We start from the raw sequence: 27,932 nt of genomic DNA on the forward strand, positions 1-27,932 counted from the left end.
GCCCGGCCCCGCCCCCCCAGCCGTGGGCTGCCCTCAGCGTCTTTGCCTTCAGCCAGTAGTAAGCGTGGCCGCCGCGCTTCCGCCGGAGCGTGGGGGAAGGTCAAAGGTCACACAAGATGGCGGCGCCCAGGAGCTGCTGAGGCGTGCAGCGGAGGATGGCGCTGGCCGCGCTGGCGGCTGGGGCTCGGCTGCGGCAGCGGCTGAGCTGGCCGGGGCTGGTGCGAGGGCACTGGACGCCGGCCGGGCGCTCGCGGAGCCGGCGCGAGGCGGCGGAGGCCGAGGCGGACGCGCCCGTGTTCCAGTACGTGGGCGAGCGTGCCGCCCGTGTCGACCGCGTCTTCGTGTGGGGCTTCAGCTTCTCGGGGGCGCTGGGCGTGCCCACCTTCGTGCTGCCCGGCTCCGGGCCCAAGACTCGCGCCGGCCGGCGGTCGTACCGCAGGATCCAGATTGTGCCCTACCGCCTGGAGCTGGAGCAAAAGGTGCGGGCCGCGGCTCCCTCCCTCGCTTGCTCTCTTCCGCCTTCCGGGCCCCCGCCACCGGCCCTCCCACCCCCGAAGTATTCGGCTCTCTTTGAGAAGTTGGCTACTGTGGGTGGCCGGACTTTGGCGACCCTCTAGTTAACTGTGAGCCGGCGTTAGAGCCGGCTGTCAACGTTTATGGGGGGACTGAAACGTGCCAGGTGTCGTGCCCGGCTCGTGTCATTCGCTCAGCACCCTGTAAGTGGGGGTTGTCATCCCCTGTTATAGGGGAGGAAAGGGAGGCCCAGAGAGGTTAAGACCCAAGGCCCCACAGCTGATAGGTGTGTGTACAGTGGGATTCGTACTCGGGCCAGTCTGTCTCCAGAAGTTCTTACGCCCAGAAAGCAGAATTCAGAAGTTCAGGGAAAACGTGGGCTGGCTTTGGTGGATGAACAACTTGGAAAGGAAATGTTAACACTCAGCAGTGACAGAAATGAGAGAGCAAGGCTGAGATGTCTGAACACGCCAAATGGTTGCACGGGATGCTTCTGAATGAGCTCAGATTTGAAAAGGTTATAGCAAAAGACAGCTGCCCAAGGACGCTTTTTCTTGGAAACCAACACTCAGAAGAGCAAAAGTGGATGCTTAGGATTGGGTCTCGTTTGGGGACGGTTGTGGAAGTCTTCATGAGTGATGAAAAGGAAGCAAGCATTTCCAACTTGGCTTTTGATTTTTCTGCCAAGGACAGTAAATGATCTTTTAACTAAAAGAGATCAGGAGAAACAAGGAATTTAAGCTTCAGATGAATGAAGGGTTGGGTTGTTTGACTTCTTAATATTGAGTTGTAAAAATTCTTTATGTGTTCTGGATATAGGCCCTTTATCACATGTTATGTACAAATACTGTCTCTTACTCTGTGGCTTTTCCTTTTGTTTTCTTCCTTTCCTTTTTCCTTCCCTTTCTCTTTTCCTTTCTTCCTCCTTCCTTCTTTCGAGATGGGGTCTTGCTGTGTTGCCCATGCTGATCTGTAATCCTGGACTCAAGCAATCCTCCATCCTCAGCCTCCAGAGTAGCTGGGATTATAGGTGCACAGCCACAGCCGACTTCTTTTTATTTATTTATTTATTTTTTGAGACTGTTGCCCGGGCTAGAGTGCAGCAGCTCACTGTAACCTCAAATTCTTGGGCTCAAGTGATCTTCCTGCCTCAGCCTCCTCAGTAGCTGGGACTACAGGCATGTTCCCCACCATGCCTGGCTAATTAAATAATTTTTTTTGTAGAGATGGGATCCCACTCTCACTTTTGCCCAGGCTGGTCTTGAACTTCCAGCATAAAGTGATCCTCCTGCCTTGGCCTCCCAAAGTACTAGGTTTATAGGCGTGAGCCACTGTATCCAGCCTTTTTAAATTTTTTTGGTAGTGTCTTTTAAAAAGCAAAAGTTTTTGATATTTGTGAAATTTAGTTTTTGTTCTGTGGATTGTGCTTTTGGCATCATATCTAAGAAATCTTTGCCTAACTCAAGATCACAAACATTATTTTCCTCTGCTTTCTTCTATAAGCTTCATAGTTTTAGCTCTAACATTTAGGTCTATGAACCGTTTTGAGTTGATTTATGTGTCTGGTGTGAGGTAAGTGTCTTTTTGCATGTAGATTTTCAATTGTCCTATAATCCTTAGTTGAAGAGACTATCTTTTTCTTATTGAATTGTCTTGGCACCTTTGTTGAAAATCGGTTGACCAAGTCAGTTGACTGTAAATGTAAGAGTTTATTTCTGAGCACTCAATTCTGTTCCGTTGATCTATGTGTCTGTCCTTATCCCAAAATGACACTATCTTGATTACTGTAGTTTTATATTAAGTTTTAGAATTGGGAAATGTAAGTCATCCAGTTTCATTCTTTTTAGAAAATTGTTTTGGCTCTTCTAGGTTCTTTGCTTTTCTGTAAGAATTTTAGGATTGGTTTATCAATTTCTGCAAAAATACTTCCCAGGATTTTGATAGGGATTATGTTGAACCTATAGATCAATTTGGGCAAAATTACCATTTTAACAATTTTGAGTCTCCGAATCTATGAACATGGCATGCCTATTTATTTAGATCTGTAATTTTTCTCAACTCTTTAGTGGTTTTTCAGTGTACATCTTGCACTTTTGTTAGATTTATTCTTGAGCATTTTATTCTTTTTGATGCTATTGTGAATGGAATTGTGTTCTTAATTTCATTTTTGGAGTGTTCATTGCTAGTATATAAACATACAATTGGTTTTTCCTCATTTACTGCTGCCTCTTGTGTTAAATCAATATTTTTCTAGTGTACCTTTTAAATTCCTTTGTTGAGTGTGTATATATATGTACACATACACTATACACACAGAGATGTCTCAACTGATAATGGGGTTCCATTCCAATAAACCCAGTGTAAGTTGAAAATATTGTAAGTCAAAAATACATTTAATACACTTAACCTACCGTTATAGCTTAGCCTAGCCTACCTTAAATGTGCTCAGAACACTTACATTAGCCTACAGTGGGGCAAAATCATCTAATACAAAGCCTATTTTATAATAAATAGTATCTTATGTAATTTGTTGAATACTGAAAGTGAAAAGGAGAATGGTTGTATGTGTACTCAATATACAGTTTCTACTATATGTGTATTGCTTTTGCACCATCATAAAGTAAAAAAAACATGTAAGTCAAGGACCATCTGTGTGTGTGTGTGTGTGTGTGTGTGTATTTAAAGTCAGTAAGGAAGACTTTATTTAAGGACGCTACTAAAATTGGGTTTTGTAGTGGGGAGAGAGATTAGGCTTAACTCTCCTATATCTTTTGAGTTTTTTTTAAAAAAGTGATTCTTGGGATTATAATATGCATTTTAATGTCTCATGATCTAACTTATTACAACCACTATTAGGTTAATAGTGACATAATATTGATAAATTATAGCAACTTTGTTCTATAACATAGCTCCATTTTCTCCCATCTCCTTTGTGTGGTTAATGTGATGTATATATTACACCTGTATATGTTTTAAGCCCAACAATATAATTTTATAACTATTGTTATGGAGTTGTCTTTTAAATCATTTAAGAGAACAAAAGGGAAAAATCATATATATATATGTATATATGTATTTTTTTGAGACAGGGTCTCAATCTGTTGCCTGGGCTAGGGTGTAGTGGCATCATCATAGCTCACTGCAACCTCAAACTCCTGGGCTTAAGACATCCACCTGCCTCAGCCTCCCAAGTAGCTGGGTACAGGTGTGTGCCACCACACCTGGCTAATTGTTCTACTTTTTGTAGAGACTAAAGTCTCACCATGTTGCTCAGGCTGGTCTCAAACTCCTGCTTTAAGTGATTCCCCTGCCTTGGCCTCCCAAGTGCCAGGATTACAGGTGTGAGCCACTGTACCCAGCAGAAAGATTATATTTATGTAGTTATTTATATTTACGTATGTAATTACTCATACTAATGCTCTTCATTTCTTTTTATTGATTTTTCTTGTGAGCGGTTACCATCTGCTGTCATTTCCTTTCAGCCTGAAGACTTCTTTAGTACTTGTTAAGGCAGATCTGCTAGCAGTGAATTCTCAGTGTTTGTCTGGGAGTGTCTTTATTTTATCTTAATTTTTTAAGGATAGTTTTGCTGGATATAGAATTCTTGGTTGACAGTTTTGTCTTTCATCACTTTGATATGTCATTCCACTGGTTTCTGGTCTCTTGTTTCTGATGAGAAAATAGCTGTTAATCTTGCTGTCATTCCCTTGTGCTTGATGAGTCCATTTTCTTTTGCTACTTTTAAGCTTTTCTCTTTGTCTTTCAGCAGTTTAACTGTAACTTGTTGAGTAGCTTTGATTTGTAGATTTGTGTTTCTCATAAAATTTGGGAAGTTTTTGACCATTATTTCTTTAAATATTTTTTACTGCCTGTTTCTTTTTCTCTTCCCCTTCTGTGACTCCCATTACATAAATATTGATATTGATTATTGTGTGACAGGTCTGTGAGACATTGTTCATTTTTTTTCAATCTTTTTTTCTTGTCCTTTAGGATGGGCAATTTTTCTTGATTTTTCCTCATGTTAACTGATTCTTCTGGTATCTCAAATCTGCTGTTGAGTCTAGTAAATTTTTTATTTTGGTTATTGTATTTTTAAACTCCATTCCATTTCCATTTAGTGTTTTTTTGTTTGTTTGTTTTTGTTTTTGTGTTTTTAAAGAGACAAGGTCTCACTCTTTTGGCCCAGGTGGGAGTACAGTGGTGTGATCATAGCTCACTGTAACCTTGAACTCTTAGGCTGAAGCAATCCTCCTACCTCTGTTTAGGTTATTAATATAGTTTGTATTTCTCTATTCAGATTCCCTATTTGTTGAGTCATTATCATCATGTTTTCCTTTAATTCCTTTAGAAAACTTTATTGAGGTTTAATTGCTATATAAAAATTGTACCTATTTAACGTATACATTTTGATGAGTTTGGACTTTAATTCTTTAAACATGATTTTAAAAAGTTCTTTGAACAATAGTTCATTGAAATCATTGATAAATCTAACAGGGGGTCTACTCAGTGTCAGTTTCTGCCGGCTGCTCTGTCCCCTCAGTATATATAGGTCATGATTTCTTGTTTCTTTGCATGTCCTGTCCTTTTTTGTTGAAAACTAGATTTTTGGATGATGTATTGTAACAACTTTGAATTTTGTTGGTAACTTTTATGGACTTAATTTATAGAGTCAGTCTCCCCTGCTGTGTGTGGCCACTGATGTATTTGCTCAGGTTTTTTTTGTGTGTGTGTTTTCTTCTCCTTATTTATTTACTTTTTTTTTTAACCTGGCTCCTTGGGATTGCCCTCTACCTGTAGTACCATTGTGGCTGTGGTCAGACAATGATTTGGGCAGAGGTTGTGCTCAAACACCTCTAGCTCACAGTGTTTCTGTCTTCCACTGTGGATTCTGTGTGTAGGTTGGGGATCCCATTCAGAGTTCTCAAGCCTGCCCTAGCTTTACTCTCCACAGGGCTCCCGTCTGCCCTGTTCATTTGGGCAATTTCCCAGTAAGCCGTGGATATGTGGGAGCCTTTGATGGTTCTCTCATTTCTAGGATGGTCCAGTGACATTTCTGGCTGGCCCGCCTCCTCTTGCCTAATCAGGATGGCAACCTCGGGCTCTCCAAGTTGTAGGTTTTTCTTGTTTGTGGCATATTGAATTTGCTGCCGGGCATGGGTTTCACCCTCCACCAAAGCAGTAGGTGGAACAGTCCTAGACAGGAAGTCTGTGGACTCCTGCTACTCATACTTGAAGTTCCAGCAGTGCAGCAGTTTTTCATGAGTAAACATTTCTTCTCGGTTTATTTGCCTTTGATTGATTTTCAGAGCCCTGAAATGGTTGTGGGTTCTTGTTTTTGTTTTTTTTTCAGTTTTGTCCAGTTTTATTCTTATCTTGTTTAGGGGGGTGGGGTGGAGAGAGATTTGCTAACCTCTTCAGACCTCCACAGTTGGAAGTGCCCTCCTGGCACGTTGTGATCACAAGCACTTGATGCTAAACCTGTGTCAGGAATTGTGCCAAGCCTTCTCACATGCTAACAGATTTTATGATACAGTAGGGGCTCACCAAGTGTTTGTTGAATGTTGAACAGGCATCACCAAGCAGTGAGAATAATCATTGTTGCTGGGAATCACTTTTAGACTTACCTCTTTTCTGTGTTTCCTGCTGCCTGGGCAGGGCTGTCTGCTGTCTCCCACGTAGGTCATTTCTGTGGAGTTAAAGCCATTCCAGAAAGGGGGCCGAGGGTCCAGGAGGCCAGAGAACTAGGTGTTTTGACTAGCACAAAGGTGCAGGCATGTAAGTTCCATGTGAATGTTATGAGGGAAAATATCACTCTTGGATGACTCAGTTAAACAAGGTGTCAATAAATCAAAATTTAAAGAAATATTTAGCTAGTTTTCTTCAAGAAATGCTGGAAGGTGAAAAAAGGTTCCTCATGTTTGTTCACGATCAGTGGTAAGCCAGCATTTTCTTCGGGATTAGGTTAGGTTTGCATATGGTCCCTGAGAGACACTGCAGAGGCCTCTGATAGACCATACACAGCTGAGAGGTAGTTAGGGCGACCATATAATGTGTTGTCCAACTGAAGAGTGAACATTGGGACATCAGGGGTAAACCAGGGCTGTCCTGTGCCAACAGAGAATACGATCACTCTGGGTAGTATGGAAAGAGGGGTGATTTTAAAATCAAACCACCTTTGGTTTGTGTCCCGGTCCCCTGGAAGCGCCAGTTTTCTCATCTGGTCAGTGAAGGTGAGGATTGATGAGAGTATGGCTAAAACACCCAACAGAGACCTTGACGTTGCCAGTGTGTTAAATTCACAGTAGCTGTAACACTGATTCTTCCTCCTCCTGGTAATGGCTTGAGAATGTAGCAGTGTAGCGTAAGAGTGAAAGGCAAGTTACTTAACCTCTAGGAGCCTCGCTTTTCTCATCCACCCGATATTGCTGCTACTAACGACAATAATAAATACATTATATATCTCTTACATGAAGTCAGGTACTATTGACTGTAAGGGCTTTAGCTGTATTAATTTAGTCTTCACAACAACCCAATGAGATGCTGTTATCATCTCTACTTTATAGAGAGGGAAGCATACAGACTGGTAACGTGATCTATCTGAGGTCCCACAGCTGGTAAGGGGTGGAGCCAGGATTCAAACTACGGCAGTCTGTCAGCTACTATGCTAGACCGTATCTTGGTGAATGGGGACGATGGTATCTAGTGGTAAGCTGGCATTTACCATTAGATATAGATTATGACCTGCACGTAAATAACGCTTTGTAAGAGTGATCATAAAGATTAAATGAAATAGTACATCTCAAACACATAGTAAATGTTTAGTAAATATTAGTTGCTATATTAATAGTATGTGTTCTTGGACTTAGTAAATAACCTGTCATTTATAGCTGAAAAAACCTGACATAACAAGTCAGTTAATGGTTTGTGGGAACTCTTTCAGATTTCGTCTGCTGCCTGTGGCTACGGATTCACATTGCTGTCCTCTAAAACCAAGGATGTTACGAAAGTCTGGGGTATGGGACTCAACAAAGATTCTCAGCTTGGATTTCACAGGAGCCGGAAAGATACAAGTGAGCACCTTCATCTGCCTTCTCTGTTGTGATCAGTTTGAGGGAGCTTTCTTTGGTTTTCAAGGATGTGATTACACAAGCCAGCCATAATAACAAAATAGATGGAGTCTTGGAGAGATGTCGTTTGAAACAGTCTGGACTAGATTATTTTTTGGCCTCTTTGGTAACAACATTGAACCATCAGACAAAAGAGCAAGCACCTGGCTGATAAGTAAAGATGTTCCTTTTTGGCCCAAAAGAGATAACCCTACCATGGTGACAGCCTGAAATACTCTATAGTGCCTAGAATATGTTTTGGGAGAAAAATTCAGTGAAAACCTTAAGATGGAAGCTTTATTCCAAATGTTTGAAACTTGGATTATAAAAATGTTACAAATAACTTATAATGGCATTTAAATAAGTAGGCGTTTGCCAAACAATACTATAAGAACAGTGTGAAATATTTCCTAAAATAAGGGGGAAATAACTCAGAAATACTGGACAAACCTTTCTTTTAATTTTTTTCTATTTCCAGTTCATATGCAAGTGTATTTATCCATAGTTTTGATCATAGCATATATTTTGTTTTCTGCCTTTTTTCACTTATTTTATATGTATATCAGAAATGTCTTTTATAAGTCAGTTTTTTTTTTTTTGAGACAGAGTCTCCCTCTGTTGCCTGGGGTAGAGTGCCATGGCGGCAGCCTAGCTCACAGCAACCTCAAATTCCTGGGCTCAAGCCATCCTCCTGCCTCAGCCTCCTGAGTAGCTGGGACTACAGGCATGTGCCACCATGCCTGACTAATTTTTTGTATATATATTTTTAGTTGTCCAGATAATTCCTTTCTATTTTTAGTAGAGACAGGGTCTTGCTCTTGCTCAGTCTGGTCTCTAACTCCTGACCTTGAGCGATCCTCCCGCCTTGGCCTCCCAGAGTGCTAGGATTACAGGCATGAGCTATTATAAGTCAGTATTGAAGTCTTTATTGGCTGGAAGAATCCACATTACCTTTTTCATATGTTTCTTTTTTTGAGACAGAGTCTTGCTCTGTTGCCCCCAAGTAGAGTGCAGTGATGTCATCATAGCTCACTGCAACCTCAAACTCCTGAGCTCAAGTGATCCTCCTGTCTCAGCCTCCTGAGTAGCTGGGACTACAAGCAAGTGCCACCATGCCTGGAGAATTTTTCTATTTTTTGTAGAGATGGAGGTCTCACTCTATTGCCCAGGCTGATCTTGAACTCTGACCTTAAGGGATCCTCCCAAAGTGCTGGGATTACAGGTGTGAGCCACCATGCCTGGCCCTAAAATTCTTCTTTAGAGTGAGTTTGAAAAAGCTCTTCCCTTTACTTGCCTATTTAATATTTAAAATTTAATTTCTTGTTTGAATAGAGCATATATTTGCATAGTTCAGAATCCTGAAGGCGAGGTAGAATATATGGTGAAAAGTCTGCTTTCCACCTCTGTCCTCCCAGTCATACAGTTTTTCTCCCTGGAGACAGCCTGTGTTAATGGCTTCCAGTTGATCCTTTCAGAGAGATTTAGTGCATATGTAAGCGTATTAATTTATGTGTAATAATGCATATTTTTTTGCCTCCTTTTTATATAAGTGGTATCATACAGTATTGCTGTTCTTTACCTTACTAAGAAATTTTAGTGGGTATTGAAGGAGGGAAATGCTTTTACCTTTCTTAAAAATTCAAGTGATAGTAAATGGCACATAAAGAGATTTATTTTAGAAAGACTAAGCATGCTTGTCCATAGCCCACTTTGTGCCGTGGAGGCCCTGGCTCTGCCTCTAACTACATGCCTTGAGTAAGTCTTTCCTACCCCTGACTCTCTTTCTTCCTGTGTGACAGTGTGGAGTGACACTAGGATTTTAATGTTGGAAATGCTCTGACTCTCAGTGCATGTGCTTTGTTCAGCTAGGGGCTACGAGTATGTTTTGGAGCCCTCGCCCGTCCCACTGCCTCTGGACAGACCTCAGGAAACACAGGTGCTGCAGGTGTCCTGCGGCAGAGCACACTCTCTCGTCCTGACAGACAGCGAAGGAGGTGGGTTGGCCTGTTGAAGCTCTGTCGAGGAGTTGGGGGACCATTTTATTGTGAAACGGAGCCTTGAGGTCGGGCCTGAGTGGCTCGTTAACTGAGCCACATCTAATTAGTGAAGCTTGGCATTTCCCGAGCCGACCTGTAGGATTGCTCAAGAGAGCCGTATTGGACAGAACTTGCTAACTCTTATGAGCTCTGTTCTCTGCAGTTCGTGGAAAATCACAGGCATTTAAACATGTGACATTGCACGCAAGGCAGCCTTATCAGGGCCAGCTCCCATTGCTGTGAAGTCACTGAGCTGGGCTGTGTGGATAGATGTCTTTTTTTTCTTGGTACCGAAAGAAGCCTATTTGCTCCCACTTTGCCCAGGTGGTGGGGGGCTTTCAGAGTGCAGGCCCCTGGGTAACAATCTCTCCAGAAGAGGGGTTATTTCCAGGGCAAGGCCAGCGTGACTACATTTTTCAGATTTCATTTTCTGGCTAAGTGTGCTGTGGAGGAAGAGGTGAAGGCGGTGTTCAGGAGCTCTTTCAAGAGGGAGTTTGGCATCGAGAGTAACCTAGTGACAGGTGCAGAGAATCAGGTGCTAGTCTCGTAATGTGCAGCTTCCACGAGGCAGAACTAGGGTGCAGGGGGAGGTGGGGCTGGGTCCCCACATGCCTGTGGGTGCGCCCGCAGAGGCTGGGCATGTTGGAAAAGGAAACCGAGGGGCACTTAGGGTGAGCTGACTAGGACCAGTGTGGAGACCCCCGTCCAGTCCTGACATTCTAGGATCCCACGAACCTGCAGAACTTATGTAATGGGTGGTGTTCTTTTTAGTCTTCAGCATGGGAAACAATTCTTATGGGCAATGTGGAAGAAAGGTGGTTGACAATGAAATTTACAGGTGAGTTCCTGAAAGGACGACCCGTTCCCCATATCCTGTTAACCACTAAGCATCTCTCGGATGATTGCGGTGTGGCAAACCCACAGAGCAGCGGGCAGGCTGGCGACGGAGCTGGGAGGACCGGGCAGGGAGACGTGGAGGGCACTGTTTGTTTCCAGGCTGAGCTCTGTGCGTTAGCTCGGCGGGAGGGAGGTGAATGAGACTGGTAGTTACGTGTAGAATTTCTTTGAATTAATTTTTGTGAATTAATTTTTTATTTTACCAAATTTTTAAAAATTCCCTTTCACTTCAGTTCTTTCGATTTTAGTGTTTAAAAAAATATCCCTCTAGTTTCTTTTCTATGTTGATGGGTCTGAACATCAGTCTCAACTCTGGCTGCATGTTAAAACCACCTAGGGTTTGGTTTCCTTTTGTTTTACTTTCATGCCCGGCCTAGCTCTGCCTTGTGTTTGACCCTGAGAGTTCCCCTGACAGTTACTGTGTGTGTGTGGGGATGGGGACTGCCAGCCAGGGTGGCACGGGAGGGCCCGGGACTGCACGGTGCTGGTCACGACCGTATCTCTTCCTTCTCTCCAATCTGCTCCTGGCTGTAGTGAAAGTCACAAAGTCCATAGAATGCAGGACTTCGATGGACAGGTGGTGCAGGTAAGAGACAGGGGCTGAGATCTGCCCTTCCTGTCCCCAGGGGTGCTTCGAAAGGTTGAAAGTTGGGTGGGGTGATGGCAAATTTGTTAGGGGGATTTTCTGAATTAATAAATTATTTTAGTAAAAATTATAGCCTGCCTACTATAAGCCAGGATTTGTGCCAGATCCTAGGGATACAAAGTTTCTTGAGATCTGGGGCGATAACACTGCAGTGTTAAACAGGAGAACGGGTTAAAAGCTAGCTGCATCACAGTGTGGTTGGCGCCGCGGTGCTCCAGGCTGGCTGGGTCTTGCTCATTATTTTATTCTTGTGCCCAGAGCAGTGCCTGGCACATGGTAGGTACTTACAGTAAATATTTAAATACACATGTGAATGTGTGCAGAAAGTGCTGTGAGAGCACCAAAAGGGGACCTGTCAGGTCTACCAGGGCAGGGATGGAAGGGAGAGGGCGTCGCGGAGGCAGGGGATTTTACTGGACAGGCCAGCGATGGTGATGGGAAAGGTTTTATGGCAGAGGGGAGGGAGCAGCCTGTGGCTTTGATGTGCTGAGTGTGTGCAGTGTGGCTGGAGTTTGGTATGCTTTTTTTTTTTTTTTTTTTTTTTTGAGACAGAGTCTCACTCTGTTGCCCTGACTAGAGTGCCGTGGCGTCAGCCTAGCTCACAGCAACCTCAAACTCCTAGGCTCAAGCAATCCTCTTGGCTCAGTCTCCTGAGTAGCCAGGACTATAGGTGGGCGTGACCACACCTGGCTAATTTTTCTATTTTTAGTAGAGACGGGGTCTTGCTCTTGCTCAGGCTGGTCTTGAACTTCTGAGCTCAAGCAGTCCTCCTGTCTCAGCCTCACAGAGTGCTAGGATGACAGGCATGGGCCCACCCAGTGTGGAGTTTGGTATGCTTGTGGGGAATGGGGTGAAATAGTCTGAGAGACAGGCTGAGGGTGAATGCGGCAAGGTCTTAGGGAGTTTAGACTTCATCTTTCGATGGTTGGGGGCTGTCACAGGTTCTAAGCCGAGTGACTGACAGCCGAATCGTGGTCCGTTTAGAAAGATAATTTGGCCACCATGTGGAGTGGAGCTGGGGGAGGAGGTGATGAGGGCCAGTTGAGAAGGGGCAGGTGGGAGAGACATGTAAGGAGGGAATTGATGGGCTGTGGGCTGGACCAGGTGGGCAAGGAGTGAGTGGGAAGGAGTTGAGGAGGAGTCAGTAGGCACGTGAGTGGGTGCTCATGTTCCTAACCCGGGTGGAGAGTTCTAGAGGAGCAGGCTTGGGTAGAAGGGGAAAGCGAGGGGGAGGTAGAGTGAGTTTGGCTCTAAGGCTGCAGTAGAGTGTGGTGTCTCTTGCACAGGCTTCAAAGGAATGTAAATGTGAGTTCAAGTCCCTGCTCCTCCACCTATGACCAAGTGACTTTGGGCAAGTTACCAAACTTCTTTGAAGTTTAGTTTCTTACTGGGTGGTTTTGGTTATTGACTTGGCACAGTGCCCCGCATAATAAGTCTTCAGTAAATGGTGCTTTTCACTGGACAGGTAGAAAAACAAGTCTGAAACTCAGTAGAGTTGTTGAGACTGGAGATCGTAGTGTAGAGGTGAAAGTTAAGCCTTGGGAGTGGGTGCAGTCTCCCAGGGTAGTGTGAGCAATGAGGCCCGAAGAGCGCAGGAGACAGACCTTGGGGAAAGATCCCAGCACTGAAGGGTCCGAAGTGGAGGCTGAGCTCAGAACCAAGGCCGGGAGCTACCAGAGAGCAGAAGAGAGGGATGGGAGGAGGAGGATTATGGAGGGCTGGTTCCTCAGAGGTGAAGGAGGATGGATGGACGAGCTCTTGGGTTGCCCCCTAGGAGATTGGCACTTACTTTAGCAAGAGCAGTTTCGGGGGAGGGGGAGGCAGAGCCAGGCTGTGGTGGACCGAGAAGCAATGTGAGATGGAGGCAACGCGGGCAGCCGGCCTGGGCCGTCTCCCCAGGCGCCCAGGAGTGGTGGGGAGGGTGCTGGTCCTCTGGCTCCATGAGCTGGGACACTGGGGTTCCAAGTATTTCTTCTCATCACCCTTACCTCTGTGTGTCTGCTAGGTCGCCTGCGGTCAGGATCACAGTCTGTTCCTGACGGATAAAGGAGAAGTCTATTCTTGTGGATGGGGCGCTGACGGGCAGACAGGTAGTGTACCTCTCACCCGTGTGGGGCAGCGCACTGTCACTTAGGCACGGTGTTGGGGGTCGGATGGGCTCTTGGAGATTTCCTTTATTTTCTAGAAAGCCCAGCAGTGCATTAGAAATTGCTTGTTGTAGTTTATGCAAAGTCTAATACATTCATTGTGTAGTGGTATTTCATCCTGCAAAGTTGTCTTACTTGAATCAGACCTAGAAAATTCCAAGGGTTTTAAAAATATACCGATTAAAATGATATCCTTTTTCCTCCTCTGAGAGAACATGGAGAAAAAAGTTGTATGAGCATGCAGAGGAACAGATTAGGATTTCTGAGTTGATATTTCTTCAGTGCTTAAAACTGTGGTTGGCATATAGGAAGTCTATGTAAGTGCTTGCTAAAAGAATGAATAATTGAAAGTAAGCGTTTTCCACCACGTCAGGTCTGGGTCACTACAATGTCACCAGCGTGCCCACCAAGCTGGGCGGAGACCTTGCCGGAGTGAACATCGTCCAGGTGGCCACCTATGGCGACTGCTGCCTGGCCGTGTCTGCTGACGGAGGCCTCTTTGGTTGGGGAAACTCGGAGTACCTGCAGCTGGCTTCTGTCACTGACTCCACACAGGTATGGGGTCACCTACGGCATGGAAACACAGAAGTGTCAAGGACGCGTAGGAGAGGTTCTTCAAGCTATAACATAGAAAGTGCTGTTTAGGCCTAACGTGTTGTAAAACAGCTTCTTCAGGGTACTGAGTTTTTGGCAATCTCGGTGGAGCCTGAAAAGCAGCTTCGGTTCAAAAGCCATTGTTGTCAATGCTCAGAGGAGAGAGCCCTGGTTCAGATCTGTATTTTAGGTGTGTCCGTGTACCCTGTCTCGTTCTAAAAGGGACATGAGGCTGTTTCCCAAGTCCCTATGATGTCACTGCATGCTTTTGGTTGCAATATATGATAACGTGTGTCTGGAAAAGCCCACAGATGGTGAGTGTGCGGCTTGATGGAGACACCTCTGTGCCCCCAGCTCACGTGGTGGGACACTAGTGACAGTGGCTCTGCTTTGTGGCCTCTCCCCATCACCGTCCCCTCCTTCTCACCAAAGGGAGCCACTATCAATACAGTGTGGTAGGCCTTTGGTATTTTATTAAGGAAAATTTCAAATGTAAACAAAAAATAGAAATCATTGTATAACTGATCTCTTTCTATCCATCACCTATTTCAACAGTTTCCAACTAATGACCAGTTTTTTTAATGGAGATGCAATTCACTATGTTAAAGTGTATGATTTAGTGGGTTGTGCAGCTGTCCCCACAATCTAATTCCGGACTGTTCATATCACTCCTTCAAAAGACCCCGTACCACCAATGGCTGGTGTTTTTGCATCTATAATTTCATCTACTTCTCTGTCCTGCACTATTTTGAAGCAAATCCTAGACATCATATTTCTTTCATAAAAGTTTCAGTATGTCTCTCTAAAAGACAAGGACTGTTTAAGAAACATACTGCCTTCGTTAATGTGATCAAATATAAATATATATTAACAGATGATCTGCACAAAGGGAAACTAAAGGTCAGCTAATAAGATAAAAAATGCCTCCTCTATGGTTTGGCACAGTGGCTAGAAGTTGTTACAGATTTGGCCCTGAGTTCTCTTACAAAGAAGAAAACACGGTCATTTATGATTTATTGTTTCTGTAAGATAAACAGCAAATAAGGTGTTCAGAAGTACTGCTCTTCCTGACACCAAGGCCTGAGAAAAATGTCTCCCCTGGCCTTCCTGTGGGGGACAGTTCGAATGTCATGTTGTTGTTGTCTATTGCTGCATAACACATGACCCTAAAACCTAGCGGATTAAAAGAGCACACATCTCTCACGTCACAGTTTCTGTGGGTCAGGAGTCTAGGGGTGGCTTAGCTGGGTCTTTTGGCTCTGAATCTCTTAAAGGCTGCAGTCGTCTTAGGGTTCAGCCAGGGGAGGATCTGTGCCGACTCACTCTGGTGGTGTTGGCAGGGTGCAGGCCCTCGTGGCCTGTTGGACCGAGGCCCCCTTTCCTCGCTGGCGGCTGGCCAGCCAATAGCTGCCGGCCAGGCCTTCCTCGGTTCCTTGTCACACAGCTTCTCCACGGGGCAGCACACAACATGGCAGCTGGTGTCACCAGAGCGAGCAAATGGGAGGGCAGGAGGGTGCCAGCAAGGCAGAAGCCAGTGCTTCACAATTTAATCTCAGAAATGACATTGCCTATTGTCACTGCTGCTGAATTCTGTTCCTTAGAAGTCACTAGATCTAGCCCACACACAGGGGTTGGGATTACACCTGGGTGTCGATAGCAGGAGATGGGGTCACTGGAGTCATCTTGCCACAATCTGGGTTTTTAAAAATTACACTTCTTTATTTATTTTAAAGAATTGATTCATTTTTGATTTTTTGTCATGGCCTGAGCCTCGTCCTGTCAGTGACTGCAGTGGCGAGTTCCCAGTGGCTGTTTGCTAGAGCGGGTCTCAGTTAGAGACTCGCAGCGGGGTCTGGGGCGCAGCCCTGCCAGCCCTGCTTCGTCCAGGCACCTTCTGGGCCGGTGAGCCCCGTTGCTCCTTTCCAGTCAGCGTGGGGGTGTTCTCCTCCAGCTGTCTCCATCTGAAAGTGAATCCGAAGAGATTCATGGCTGTCACTGAAGCACTTAAAATCTATCTTTCTAAGTTATTTCTCAGTGGAAGTGCCAAGACCAAGTCCTGCTGGAAAGCTAAGTTGGCCACACTCCCCTGTCCAAGCCTCTGTCCCTCCCATCGCCCTCAGCAGGTCTTCCCTCCAGCGCAGCAAGCAGATGCTGTTAGGTGGGAATGGCTCTGTCACACACTGAGCGTCCTGCACACCCTGTGTCCGCGGCCCCTGGCGAGCCCCCTTTGTAACCATGGAGCGGGGAGCTCCGTTGGAAGCCGAGTGTTTTCTCTCTGCCGTGGACCCATCTCCTCCCACTTGCTCAGAAACCGTACTCCATCGTCGGGCCTTCTCTCATCATCTCAACCTCTTCCTCTCTGCTGGTGCCTCGCAGTCAGCCTGTGCACCTGACTCGTGTCTCCCCCTGAGCAAGCCTTACCTACACTCCTTCCTCTCCCCTGGCCCTGCCTTACCTCCTGCCTCCCTCTGAGCCCAACTTCTTAGAGCTGTGTTTATTGACCAGGTCCGTTTCCTCGTCCCCTGTTTATTCAGTCCAGCCTGCTTGGCTTCTTCCATTATCAGTTTACCGGATGGCTTTTGCCAGGGTTGCTAAAAATGAGAAAGCATGTGGAGAACATTTTCTAGTATTTGTCTTTCTTGACCTCTCAGTACACTTGACATTGACTGACATGTTGACCACCTTTGTGAGTAACATTCTTCCTTTTTCCCACAGAACTACCCTCTTCTCATTCTCTCCAGCCTTTCTCATCGTTCCTTTTGGTCTCATTCTGTTTTCCTCTCCTGCCAGGCCTCTGGGTGGTGAAGATCCTTGGGATGTGGGCTTTGCTCCCTTTTCTCTGTCTTCCCCCTTTGGAAGACCGTTTTCCCATGGCTTGCTTCAGCGACCATCTGTCTCCTGATAACTGTCCAGCTTACATCTTAATCCCCGCCTTCTGTTCCGAGTTCCAGACATTTGCAAGTGCCCCTGACACTTCCCCTTGGCCGTCTGTAGGCGCTGCATGCTCACTGCGTCCAAAGAGAACTCACACTCGTCCCCCTGGCCCGCTCAAGTTCTACCCCAGAGAGCCTGTCTCTGCCCTGCTGGGGACTTACTGGCTTCCCTGTGTGCTTGAGATAAGGAGCAATCCTTACTGTGGCCTGTGTTATCCTGTGTGGTCTGGCCTCCCTTATCCCCGCTGATGTCTGCACCTTTTCCTCCCTGTTCCCCTGCTTCAGCCACCCTGACCTCCTTTCAACTCCCGGGATGGGCCATGCTCACCCCATTCCCTTTGCATGTGCCCCTCCTCCACCTGGGTTGTCCCCTCCTCTCCCCTTGCCTGGTAACTCTTACTTACCCTTCAGATCTCAGGACACGTGGAAACCTCCCCTGCCTGCTCCTCCCTTCAGACCTGGTCAGGTTCTCTCTCACACACTCTCAGAGGTCCTTGAACTTTCCTTTGTGGTGTTTAGCGCAAACGTAATTTTGTATTAATTTTGGTTGATGTCTGCCTCTTCTGCTAGGCTAGAACTTGCTGCGTCGCTCTTTCTGTGTCCCCAGCACCTAGCATGATGTTCAGCATATGCTAGATGCCCAGGAAATACTTGTGGAGTGGAGGAACGGACTGGACTCTCTACTCTGTGCATGAGACCAAATGCTGCCCGGTTCTCACTGCTTTGCTTTCCTCACAGTGTGGACCTTTCCTTTGATTCAGGTGAACGTGCCCCGGTGCTTGCCCTTCTCAGGAGTCGGGAAGGTGCAGCAGGCTGCGTGTGGCGGTACAGGCTGCGCCGTGCTCAATGGTGAGGCCCTTTTCTGGCAGCTCACTGGAAACCGTGGGTAGATCGGGCGGGGGAGTGGTCAGCGTCCACTGGATTCACAGGCTGTAGACCTCAGCCTAGAGGAGGGAACGTGGCCACGGGAAGATGTAGTTGGATTGAGTTCAGCTATCACAGGGTGAGGGTGAAATTCTTGACAGAAAGATAACAGCCCGTGATTTATATGTAGACAGACAGCAACAGAGCTTAGTCACACTACAGCAAGCTTCTGGAGCGGAGAAGGAACTGCTTTAATCCCCCTCAAACCCCAGCCTGGGCCAGAGACTCCAGCTCTGCCTTCTGCAGCCAAGAAATAAAAGGCAGATGGGAGGGGAGCCTTAGAGTTTGGAAACTGAGATCCGGCCCCTGGGATTAAATGTCTGGCACCACTGATGAATATTAAACTTTCGTAACCAAAAAAATATTGCTAAGGGTTTTAAGAATCTCTCCAGAAATCGTTTATCTGTTTGGCTCACTCTTGTGATCAGTGTGCAACTGAAAGCTGTCGGGAGGGGAGAAAACTGTCCTCGAGTTCTGTGTTCACGTGGGTTTTCTGGCTGGTTTACGGACTGGTCTTTTCCAGGTTACACTCAAGATGTGGGAAGTTTGCGTTCTGAGATTGGTTAGCTGGCTAGACAGACTCCACAAGCAAGAATTTTAGCAGGGGAGAAAGAATTATTTTAAATCTCTGTCAGCATGTTCTTGCCAAGCAAGGAGAAAAAAAAAATCTGTGTGGATATAATGAATCTTGGTGGTGCAGTTTGAATTTCTGGTGAGGGAGGGCTCTCCTTGGATTGACTTACTGACCGTTGTTTTTCCTGTAATGTAGGGGAAGGACATGTTTTTGTCTGGGGATATGGAATTCTTGGGAAAGGACCAAACCTAGTGGAAACTGCTCTTCCAGAAATGATTCCACCCACCCTCTTTGGCTTGACGGAGTTCAACCCAGAAATCCAGGTTTCCCGCATTCGATGTGGACTCAGCCACTTTGCAGCACTTACCAGTAAGTGAGCAAGCCCCGACAGCCCCGGAGCAGGCCTGGCTGAAGCACCCTCTTTCAGCTGCAGCCCCAAACTCTGGGCAGCTCTCACCATCCATCCAGCAGAGCGGCACTAGTGTATGGTTAATTAAAGAGGGTGGCTGATCTAGAAGTTGTTTGGCTTGAGGTTGTATAATGTGTGTCCTTTTTTCATCCTGGAGCTTTGCTTTTGGTTTATTTGGTCTGTGGTTAGGCTAATGTGAACTTGAAGATTCTCCAGAGGGCACCCGGTGGTGGCAGGAGGAGGGGACCTGCAGTACGTCAGGGCGCTAGAGGAGACCAGCAGAGGTTTCACGAATCCACGGGTGGGCAGTTAGGAAATGAGTATGTGGGGCTTAATCCCATCCCCTGGCCACGCCAGAAACCCCGATCTGACCCAGGGCCGTGTGATGGCAAGAGACAGATTTGTAAGACTATCCTGTGGTTTTATGGAGATAAATCTACCAATTTCCCCAAAGTGCTGGGGGAGAGACTGATGAAAGGGAAGGCTGAAATGGAGGTTTTCTTAAAGACTTGCCAAACGGCAAAGCCACAGAGTATCCAGTTACCCTGCAGCCCCAGAATGCGTGCCTTCTCTGGATTGCGTCTCCTCTTCCACCAGTTACTGTGGGTTCAGTTTGCTGCGTTTAGTTGACTTGAGTAGTAAAACTGTACTAAGTTAATTTCATTTTGTGATTCTCAAGCAAATTAGTTATTTCCTTGCAATTAAGAAATCTTTTCATCTCATGGCAAGTGATTGTTTTCCTTGTAAACATCTGGGCCAGGACAGTCAGTTTGGGTCGTCCTTGTTTGTGTTCTCTGGCCTCCTGCTTGTGTGAGGACAGTTCCAGATGTCCGCCCTCCATACAGAGTCCTACCTGCTATTCACTCATTGTCTGAATTCCAGATTTCCGGGGCCTTAAAACCGGCTGGCTGTAGCCTGGGTTGCTGAGGGTTGGAGTTTGATCCGACTCTGAGTGTGTGAAAGCGTGAAGTGAAGCAGCTCCAGGGAAGCTGGAGAATTCCCTGCCACTGCCCAAGCAGAGCAGCTACTTCCCTTTGCAGATGAGTCGAGGTCTCGTAAATGTTTTAAAGCTATTTCAATTTAGCAAATAAGAGTCATGTGGACCGATTCTGGGAGCAACAAATACCTATTTTCCAGAATGTTTGAAGGCTTAACCTATGTGCCAAGTCAACTGTTTGGAAATCTGTGTGAAGCCTTTGACTAGAGTTGACTCTTCCCTGTTTGCTGTCATGGCACGTAGCCCTTTCAGGTCACACTGCAAGGAAATCCCTCTCTAGATTTCCCCCAGGATCCAGCAGCCACCCTCCAGGTATAAGTTACTGTCCCTTGGTAGAAGGAGCATCAGAGCTTGGGTTTTGCCCCTGCCTGCGTGCCCAGCATTTGCCGTCGGCCATCTGGGAACTGGACTGGGTTTGTTTATCCTGTCTGTGGTCCTCTGACATTTTGGGGAGCCACACGGAATTGCTCTGTTAAACATGTAAGACTTGAATGTGGAGGACAAAGGGGATGGCCAGACTCTCGGGGCTGTGGCAGTGTGAAACAGAGGATTCCTTATTTCATCAGCTCGGGTTGTTGTAGTCCTGGCTTCTCCACGTCGCTTCCTCTGCCTCCTGTGACCCAGGCCTTTTGCCCGACAGCAGGTAGTGAAATGAGGCTCGGTGCTGAGCAGGGCCCGAGCTGTGCAGGTGGGTTCTGGCTAGGAGGCTGTCCAGGGCCAGGACCCTCCCTGAGGCAGCGCCCCCAGGGCCCTGGTCTAGATTCCATCTTTAGGGCTGTCCTCTTACAGGAGCACCCTGTCCTCTTCGGTTGTGACACTTTCAGTTTGTAAACATGTATTTGTTAGTTAATCATTTTTATATTTCTAGCTCTTTGACTAGATCTAGTCCCATGAGGACAGGACCCATGTCTGTTCAGTCCTTGTCCTGTCCTTGCTCCCAGAACACAGACATAGACCCGGCACAGACAGGCTCCCAGGAACTAGATGTCACTTGACTGAATACTCCCGAGATGTGGACACCCAAAGAAGGAATGACAGATCGTCCTACTTCTCACTGTCAACTTAGGAAGTGCAGGGTGTAGCCAGGATTTATGGAGGACAGTCTGGTCAGACCGTGGGTGGGGGGCAGAGTATGCAGCCACCTCTGCCTGCAGCCCCACGCAGGAGCTCATGTCCCGTGTGGGTGGACACAGTGCAAGTCCTGGGCTCCGACGTGTTTTAGACAGCATCTAAAACACTTACTTTTCCCTTCGAAAGAAAGCATTAACACCTGGTAAAAATTGTAGTTTGACAGTGGGCCCTGTTTGCACCTGGTTCTAGAAAGCCTGGTCTCCTGACCCATCCTTCTCTTGGAGCCTTGTTCTTTGCATAGCCCCAACCAAGCCACTGTTTTCCTCTCTTCGCAGACAAAGGAGAGCTGTTTGTGTGGGGCAAGAACATCCGAGGGTGCCTGGGAATCGGTCGCCTGGAAGACCAGTATTTCCCGTGGAGGGTAAGGCTGGCCTGGGCAGGCTTGAGGATGTGGCCAGAGAGCAGAGTCACCTGATGTCACAGTAGGTGCCCAGTGTGCAGCTGGGCCAGGAAGAGGGTCATGTGACATGCTTCCCCTTCTGGGTCATGGCTGTCCCCCTCCTGCCACGGCACGTTCTGCCATCGCACACTGCCGTGGCGTCTGTGAGACTCCTGAATGGTGCGTGGGCGGAGCAAGGCCTGAGCCAGGCCCTCAGCTGCCTTAACTCCCGCGGTGGGACAGCTTGTCCCGGGGCCTGTGGGTGGGGCCGGGAGGGCGTGGCGTACCCAAGTGTCCCGTTCCGTAGGAAGCCCTGTGAGAGGCTGTCCTCGGGAACACAGAGCGGGGACACAAAGGCACACGGTGTATCAGCAAGCTCCAGGCTCCAAGAGGCTCCGGAGAGGGGGCTACTTGAAGAAGTCAGCAAGCTGGGAGCTGTTCACGGAGGCCCATGTCAGGGAGTGCTTTGCAATGAGTTTAAAAGAAAGCAGGATGTTTAATATTTAGATTGCCCAGCCATGGCCACCAAGTGAAAAAATAAAGGCTTTTCCTAGGGGGGCAGTGTGCAGTTAGGCAAAAAGGCTCATCTCAGAATTAAAGAGGAAAAAGATTCTTTCTTAAATTATAGTTTATCTTAGTGTTGTTTACTTAGTTCTTTAAGTTATTCTAAAAAAAGAATCTTTTTTTTTTTTAATACAGAGCATTGTTCATGGTACAAAAAAATGTATTTTGAAAAATGTCTCCTATCATTGTTCTAGAGGCGGCCGTGGGTACTGGTTTCTTACGCTCTTGTCTGGAGATAGTCTGGGGATAGAGATGTGTGTGTGTACATGCACGCGTGTGCATGCGTGTGTGTGCGTGTGTGTATTAGAAGATAGGATTTTAATTGTTTTAAAACTGTGAAAAGCATTTTTAAAAAAGCACTTGTAAAAATGCAAAAGAAATGTATAATTTGAAAAAAAAACCATAAGGACCGATCTGTCAAAACCCCCTGCAGCGTGTTCTGAAGCACTCTGGCGATTCAGAGACTATTTGTGTTGGCCCTGCCCCCGCTGCCGTCCTCTTAGTCCTCCGTGAGCTCAGCAGCCCTCCCCTCCTTTATTAAAAATTGTCAGTGGAGGCTCTCAGAGAACAAGTTGAAATGGAGACTCTAAACTTTTTGGGGAAAAATGCTCATACACTAGAGTTGTTCCAAGGTGGCTTGTTCCTGAGCCTGGAAATGTCACTACGTGTGAGGAGGGGAGAGCCGGGCATTGGGCAGTGGACAGCAGCTCAGATAGAGCGAGCATCGGTAAGTTCCATCTCCCGCCTGTTTTCTTTTTTTCTTTTTCTTTTTTTTTTTTTGAGACAGTCTCGCTTTGTGGTCCGGGCTAGAGTGCCGTGGCATCAGCCTAACTCACAGCAACCTCAAACTCCTGGGCTCAAGTGATCCTCCTGCCTCAGCCTCCAGAGTAGCTGGGACTACAGGCATGTGCCACCATGCCCGGCTAATTTTTTGTATATATATTTTTAGTTGTCCAGATAATTCCTTTCTATTTTTAGTAGAGACGGGGTCTCACTCTTGCTCAGGCTGGTCTCGAATTCCTGACCTTGATCGATCCTCCCACCTCGGCCTCCCAGAGTGCTAGGATTATAAGCGTGAGGCACCTCGCCTGGCCTCCCCCCGGTTTTCTCAGTGATTCCTCACTGCTCTCTCTTCACCCTTCCTTTTAAAAAGGATGACTTTCTGCCGGGAAGCTCAGGAAACAGTTAAGCAACTGGGTTTTGGATGAATGAACACCGAGGAGGACCTACCCACCTGCCTTCATTCTCCACATTCGAGTGTAGATTAGCCAGAGATCTGACTCGGGTCACGTTTTGCCTGCTGCAGTGGCCTGTGCAAAGCACCGGCCCCTGCGTGTGCTGGGAGCAGAGTGCTGACCCCGCCGCGTGATACTCCTGTCCAGCTCGTTTGCTCTGACCCCTCTCGAACACGTGTCCTGTGGTCATGCTGCCCCACACTCGTGCCATCAGGGGAAGAGCGCTCAAGCCTGTCCCTGCGACGGCTGCATTTGGTACCAAACCATTGTCCTCCCTCTCGCACAGTCGGTGAGCACTATTTGTGTAAGGGAGTGGCTTTGTCCTCTTGTCGCCTTTTGATTGGAGGGTGGGCAGATTGGGCGCAGGGGAGGGCTTGAAATGGCAGGACAGTGGCAGCAGCCAGGCTCGGATCCACTCGTGGGGTCCAGTCTTTTGCTCCACTCATTTCTTAAAATATTGCAGGTGATTTTTATTCTTTAAAAACTGTTATTTTCTAATTAATCCTCAGTGGAGGATACATGACATCATTTAGGAAGTGTTTCAGAAAAGAAAGAAAGAGTACAGCTTTATTTGTAGCTTATACAGTGGGACTGCCTAGTTACTCTTGGACTTGCACAGGTGGGGCTTTTCTCACAGTACGTGGGCCCAGGAGGTGACACCTGGACCACCTGGTTCAAACCTCTCCTTCTGGAAGCTTTCCAGGACATGCGTTCCTGCTGTGCACTGATACTGGTTTCTTCAAGGTCACACGTCTAAGTCAGAGGCAGAGCCAAGGTTCAGACTTGGATATGTCTTTTTTTTTTTTTTTAAGAGACAGGGTCTTGCTCTGTTGTCCTGGGTAGAGAGCAGTGGCATCATCATAGCTCACCACAGCCTCCAGCTCCTGGGCTCAAGTGATCCTCCCAAGTAGCTGGGACTACAGGTGTGCGCCACCATGCCTGGCTAATTAAAAAAAAATTTTCTTTTAGAGACAGGGTCTTGCTCTGTTGCCTGGGTTTGTGTCTAACTCCTGGCCTCAAGCAATCCTCCCGCCTTGGCCTCCCAAAGTACAGGGATTGCAGGGGTGAGCCACCACACCTGGCTACAGATATGTCTGACTTTTAAGATGGTGGTACTGTCACCGTAGCCCACCTCCCCTGTGAGAGCCTGAAGCTGGAGAGAAGGCAGCATGCAGAGTTGAGCAACATTCGACCAGGCATCGTCTGGCCTTTCGGGACCCTCTGACCTAAGCAGGAGCACCACGGGCCTGGGGCAGGACTCCAGGGGGTTTTGAATGACCTTCACCCCACAGGAGGCACACCCACTTTCATCAAACATGACAGCCTTTCTTCGTGGAAGGCAGAGCATGGACAAAGTGCAGGACTTTGCATTTGTTCTCTGTCATCCTCAACCTTTGAGGGTCGGCTCTCCCTCCACGGTGTGCACTTACGGAATTTGGGAGTCAAGGGGCTCGCCCCAAATCTCACAGTCCCTAAGTGGGTTGGGTATGATTTGAACTGGGGCTTCTGCCTGCAGACCGCTGTGCCCCTCGGGTCAGGACTGGTGGGGTTTTAGGGGCCACGCTGGGAACCCCCTTGACCCCTGGCCTCCTCCTCATGTCGGCACTGAGTAGGTCGTGGGTGGTTCTGACAGCGCAGGAGAGGAGGTATTTCACAAGCCCTGTGTCAGCTCTGTGCCCCTTCTCACCCCTCCTGTGTCTCTCACCCGGTGGGCGTTTGTTTTAGGAAGTAGTAACTGTGGAGAGAGATGTGGCTGAACCGACTCTGCTCAAACTTCTGAGAGTCACTCAGGCTGAATGTGGTTCTGGTTTTGGAACTGCTTTCCTTTGCAGGGGAGTTGTGAGCGTGAGTTGGTTTAGAATAGAAACTCCTTTTAACCTTGACTAGGACAAAAATAAAACACCGCTAAGGGCGCTGTTTTCTTGGACTCGCTCTGAGACCGTGCCAGAGCGCTCGCCAGGGGGAGCCGGGACCTCGGGGAGTTGCTGCTGCTCCCGAGAGGCTCTCAGGGGCCCCAGGCAAGTGGTTTGTGCTGCTCTAATGGCCAGAGCACTGGGGGACAGGGACAGAGGTGCTAAGTGCAGCAGGTGGGCCGCAGAGTGAGGAGAGCAGCACTTTCCCGGGAAAGGTAAACAGAGCGCTCTCGAGTGGCCGGGGAGGTTGCTAAGAGTTCACCTGGGGCCTGTCACCAGAGGCAGCGTGTTTTCTTCTGCTCCAGGGCCAGCCTGGAACGCTGCCCTCCTCTACGTGCCTTTGTGATGAACAGGGACACCGCTTCTTATTTGTTTAGTGATTTCTGTAATAGGTTCTGCTAAAGACGTTTGTTTAGGGACGGGGGGATGGCGTGCCGTGGTTTCTAGCGTCCGTTTGCCTGTGGCCAGGAGTCCCTAATGGTCTCGTGTCCCCAGCGTAGGCACAAAGCCCCGGGGTCAGCGCCTGCTGCCTGTGTGCTTTTTGGCCCAGCCATCTGGACGAGGCGTTTCCCCTCTTAAGCCCAGTAAACTCCACAGACTGTGACAGATCCCCTTTCCAGCTGTCACACTTGCGGGCTGAGTGAGGCCACCAGGGAAGGGTGGCCGAATTCGGATCTGGTCCCTAGAAGCAGCGTCAGTGTCCTGGCAAGGGGCGGTGGGTGGGCCGTGCAGGGCACCAGCCATAGGAAAGCACAAGCCTCATGTCGCTCCTCTTGCATGAAGAACCTCTGGAAGGACAGCCAGAAACTAGTTGGAAGTATTAATGGCAGGTGGGGACTGGGGCAGATGATGGTAGGGGTGGTATTGAAAGGTATTTAATACCTTTTTATTCTTTTTCACTGAATGTCCATTTGCATTACCTAGTCATAATAATAATAAACGAGAGAGAAAGAAAACTGCCCCTTTCCTAGACGGCTGGCTTGGCCGTGTGGCTCTGGGCACACCTGGGACTGTTCGGGGTGTCCATTTCCAAGGCGATCAGGCTTGGGCTGCCACATCTGCACGAGGCTGTCTTCTTGCTCCCTCGGGGGTCGGGCCTTCCTGTGACGTGGCATTGTCAGCCCAGACAGGCGCGAGGTCTCTCTGAGACGCAGCCCATGCTGCTCCCTGAGGCTGGCTGCGCAGCCTGCCTGTGTCTGGCGCTGGCCTTGACAGGTGCGGGGACAGAAGACAGTGGCCAGCAGGGCCCGGTGCCCCAACTGGACCCACAAAGCAAGAGAAAGGTTTCTGGAGCTGCCCGGTGAGCCATGGTGGTGACCCCAGCAAAGGCCACTGAACCCCCAGCTTGCAGGCGGGGAGCCTGGCGGGGTCGTGCTCAGGGGAGCAGCCTCTGTGGGACGTGCGTGTTCCGGGACGGGGCGCAGGTCTGTCCTCGCCCAGAGCGGCCTCTCTGAGGGGAGGAGTGACCAGCCATGGCTGCTGTCCTAATGGACCTGCAGGGCGGGGGACACATCCCCATTTCCAGGGAGGGAGCTGAGGCCCAGAGAGGGTAAGTGACCTCCTAAGAGGCAGGGCCGGGTTGGGCTGACCCCAGGCCCGGCTGCCGCCCTGTGCACCATCTCCCCCTCAGGGTGCGCTGCGCCTTATGTTTCAGGTGACGATGCCTGGGGAGCCCGTGGATGTGGCGTGTGGTGTGGATCACATGGTGACTCTGGCCAAGTCATTCATCTGAGTCTCCCGCCTGACCTGCTGAGTCTGGCCCTGGCCTCGGCTGCCCAGCAGAGACGGCACGTGGCCCGCCAGCCAGGGCTCTTGGACGGTGGCAGAGGAGGATCAGGACCTTTTGTGGAGTGTGGCACCCTCTCCGAAATCCCGTAGTGGGCATGTACTGAGAGCATCTGGGACGAGGTCCCCTCTCCAGCCGAGGATGAGACCTGCAGAGTCCAGCACAGGACGCTGCGTTTAGCGGGCCGAGCGCCTGGGCTGCTGCGGTGGCCGCGGGCGGGAGGACGGTTTACACCTGGGACAGCCTCTGGGATCATGCTTGGCCCAAGACGCTGGTTTTAGGAAAGCTTAGCCCTCACCGCGTGGCGTTTTTCATGACCTTACAAGGTGGCCTGACAGAATGTGGCGCTCGGACGGGCTTCTGTCTCCCCTCTGTCACGGCGGCCCCTTGGTTTGTGTCTGGCAGACGTGCGTGTGCCTCAGGCCGAGCCCACGGAGCTGAGGGGGCCAGGCTGGCTTCGGCCAAGTCAGTCGCTCATGGCCCTCCCGGGTCGCTGCCCCTGCCCCGCGGGGCCCGTGGCTGTCTGCAGCCTTGTGACTGCTCTCCCTGCCTGGCTGGGACACGCTGAGAAGCCCCTCGGGAGGAAGATGGAGGCCGAATTCCTGTGGGCCGAGGGCCGCGGACACGTCCACAAAAGCCTGGCTGGAGCGCCCGCCGGCCCGGGAGAGGGAGCGTTCAGAGTGTGAAGAACATTTGATTTAGCGGCGTGACTTGTCTGTTCCTTTAAAAACGTCTTTTAAAAATCGCTTTTGGAATAAAGTCTATGCTCTGCCTTTTGATTTTTAAGAACTGAAGAAGTTTTTTTTTTACAGTTTGACTCGGTCATTTAGAGATTAGCTTTGAAAAACAAGGCTTTTGATAAAGAGGCCAATGAAAAATACTTTGGAAGACAGTCCCGCTTGGAAACTGTTCTCTGGGCAGATCGTACTCCCATAGCTCAGTCGGGGGAAGGTATCTGGCGCTGGTGTCACAGACGGGGATGTCGTGTGCTGCCCACCTGCGCCCTGTTCCTCCTACACCTACACTCAGCACTTGTGTGCCCGAGGTGCCAGGTGCTGTCATCACGCCGGGCACGTGGTGACAAACCCCTTCCCCGTGAAGCCTGCGTTCTAGGGAGGGGAACAGAGGAAAAGCAGTGAAACACCAGG

At 48.4% G+C, this 27,932-nt stretch overlaps 1 protein-coding gene across 2 annotated transcripts; it reads left to right on the forward strand.

The window, feature by feature from the left end:
• The first annotated feature begins 9 nt into the window (after window positions 1–9).
• RCC1L (RCC1 like) lies at window positions 10–27,570 on the forward strand. Of its 2 annotated transcripts, none has more exons than XM_045543175.1 (11): window positions 10–479; window positions 7,454–7,583; window positions 9,485–9,613; window positions 10,427–10,493; window positions 11,087–11,138; window positions 13,204–13,288; window positions 13,719–13,900; window positions 17,634–17,721; window positions 18,566–18,739; window positions 21,183–21,268; window positions 26,653–27,570. In XM_045543175.1, the coding sequence occupies exons 1-11, from the start codon at window positions 156–158 to the stop codon at window positions 26,728–26,730; spliced, it is 1,395 nt and encodes a 464-aa protein (XP_045399131.1). In that variant the 5' UTR covers window positions 10–155; the 3' UTR covers window positions 26,731–27,570. The 2 variants fall into 2 exon arrangements, with proteins under 2 accessions (XP_045399131.1, XP_045399132.1); XM_045543176.1 differs by lacking the exon at window positions 26,653–27,570 and adding an exon at window positions 21,594–22,169 and having other exon boundaries at window positions 106–479.
• The last annotated feature ends 362 nt before the right edge of the window (window positions 27,571–27,932 follow it).

The sequence above is a fragment of the Lemur catta genome, chromosome 2, assembly GCF_020740605.2.
Source record: "Lemur catta isolate mLemCat1 chromosome 2, mLemCat1.pri, whole genome shotgun sequence".
NCBI classification, from domain to species: Eukaryota; Metazoa; Chordata; class Mammalia; order Primates; family Lemuridae; genus Lemur; species Lemur catta.

Bases quoted from the DNA above. Each gene is read 5' to 3' on its own strand.
- RCC1L (XM_045543175.1), top strand. From the start codon at position 156: ATGGCGCTGGCCGCGCTGGCGGCTGGGGCTCGGCTGCGGCAGCGGCTG. The intron at 480-7,453 runs GTGCGGGCCGCG...GAACTCTTTCAG, and splicing joins GCCTGGAGCTGGAGCAAAAG to ATTTCGTCTGCTGCCTGTGG. The intron at 13,289-13,718 runs GTAGTGTACCTC...CCACCACGTCAG, and splicing joins GGGCGCTGACGGGCAGACAG to GTCTGGGTCACTACAATGTC.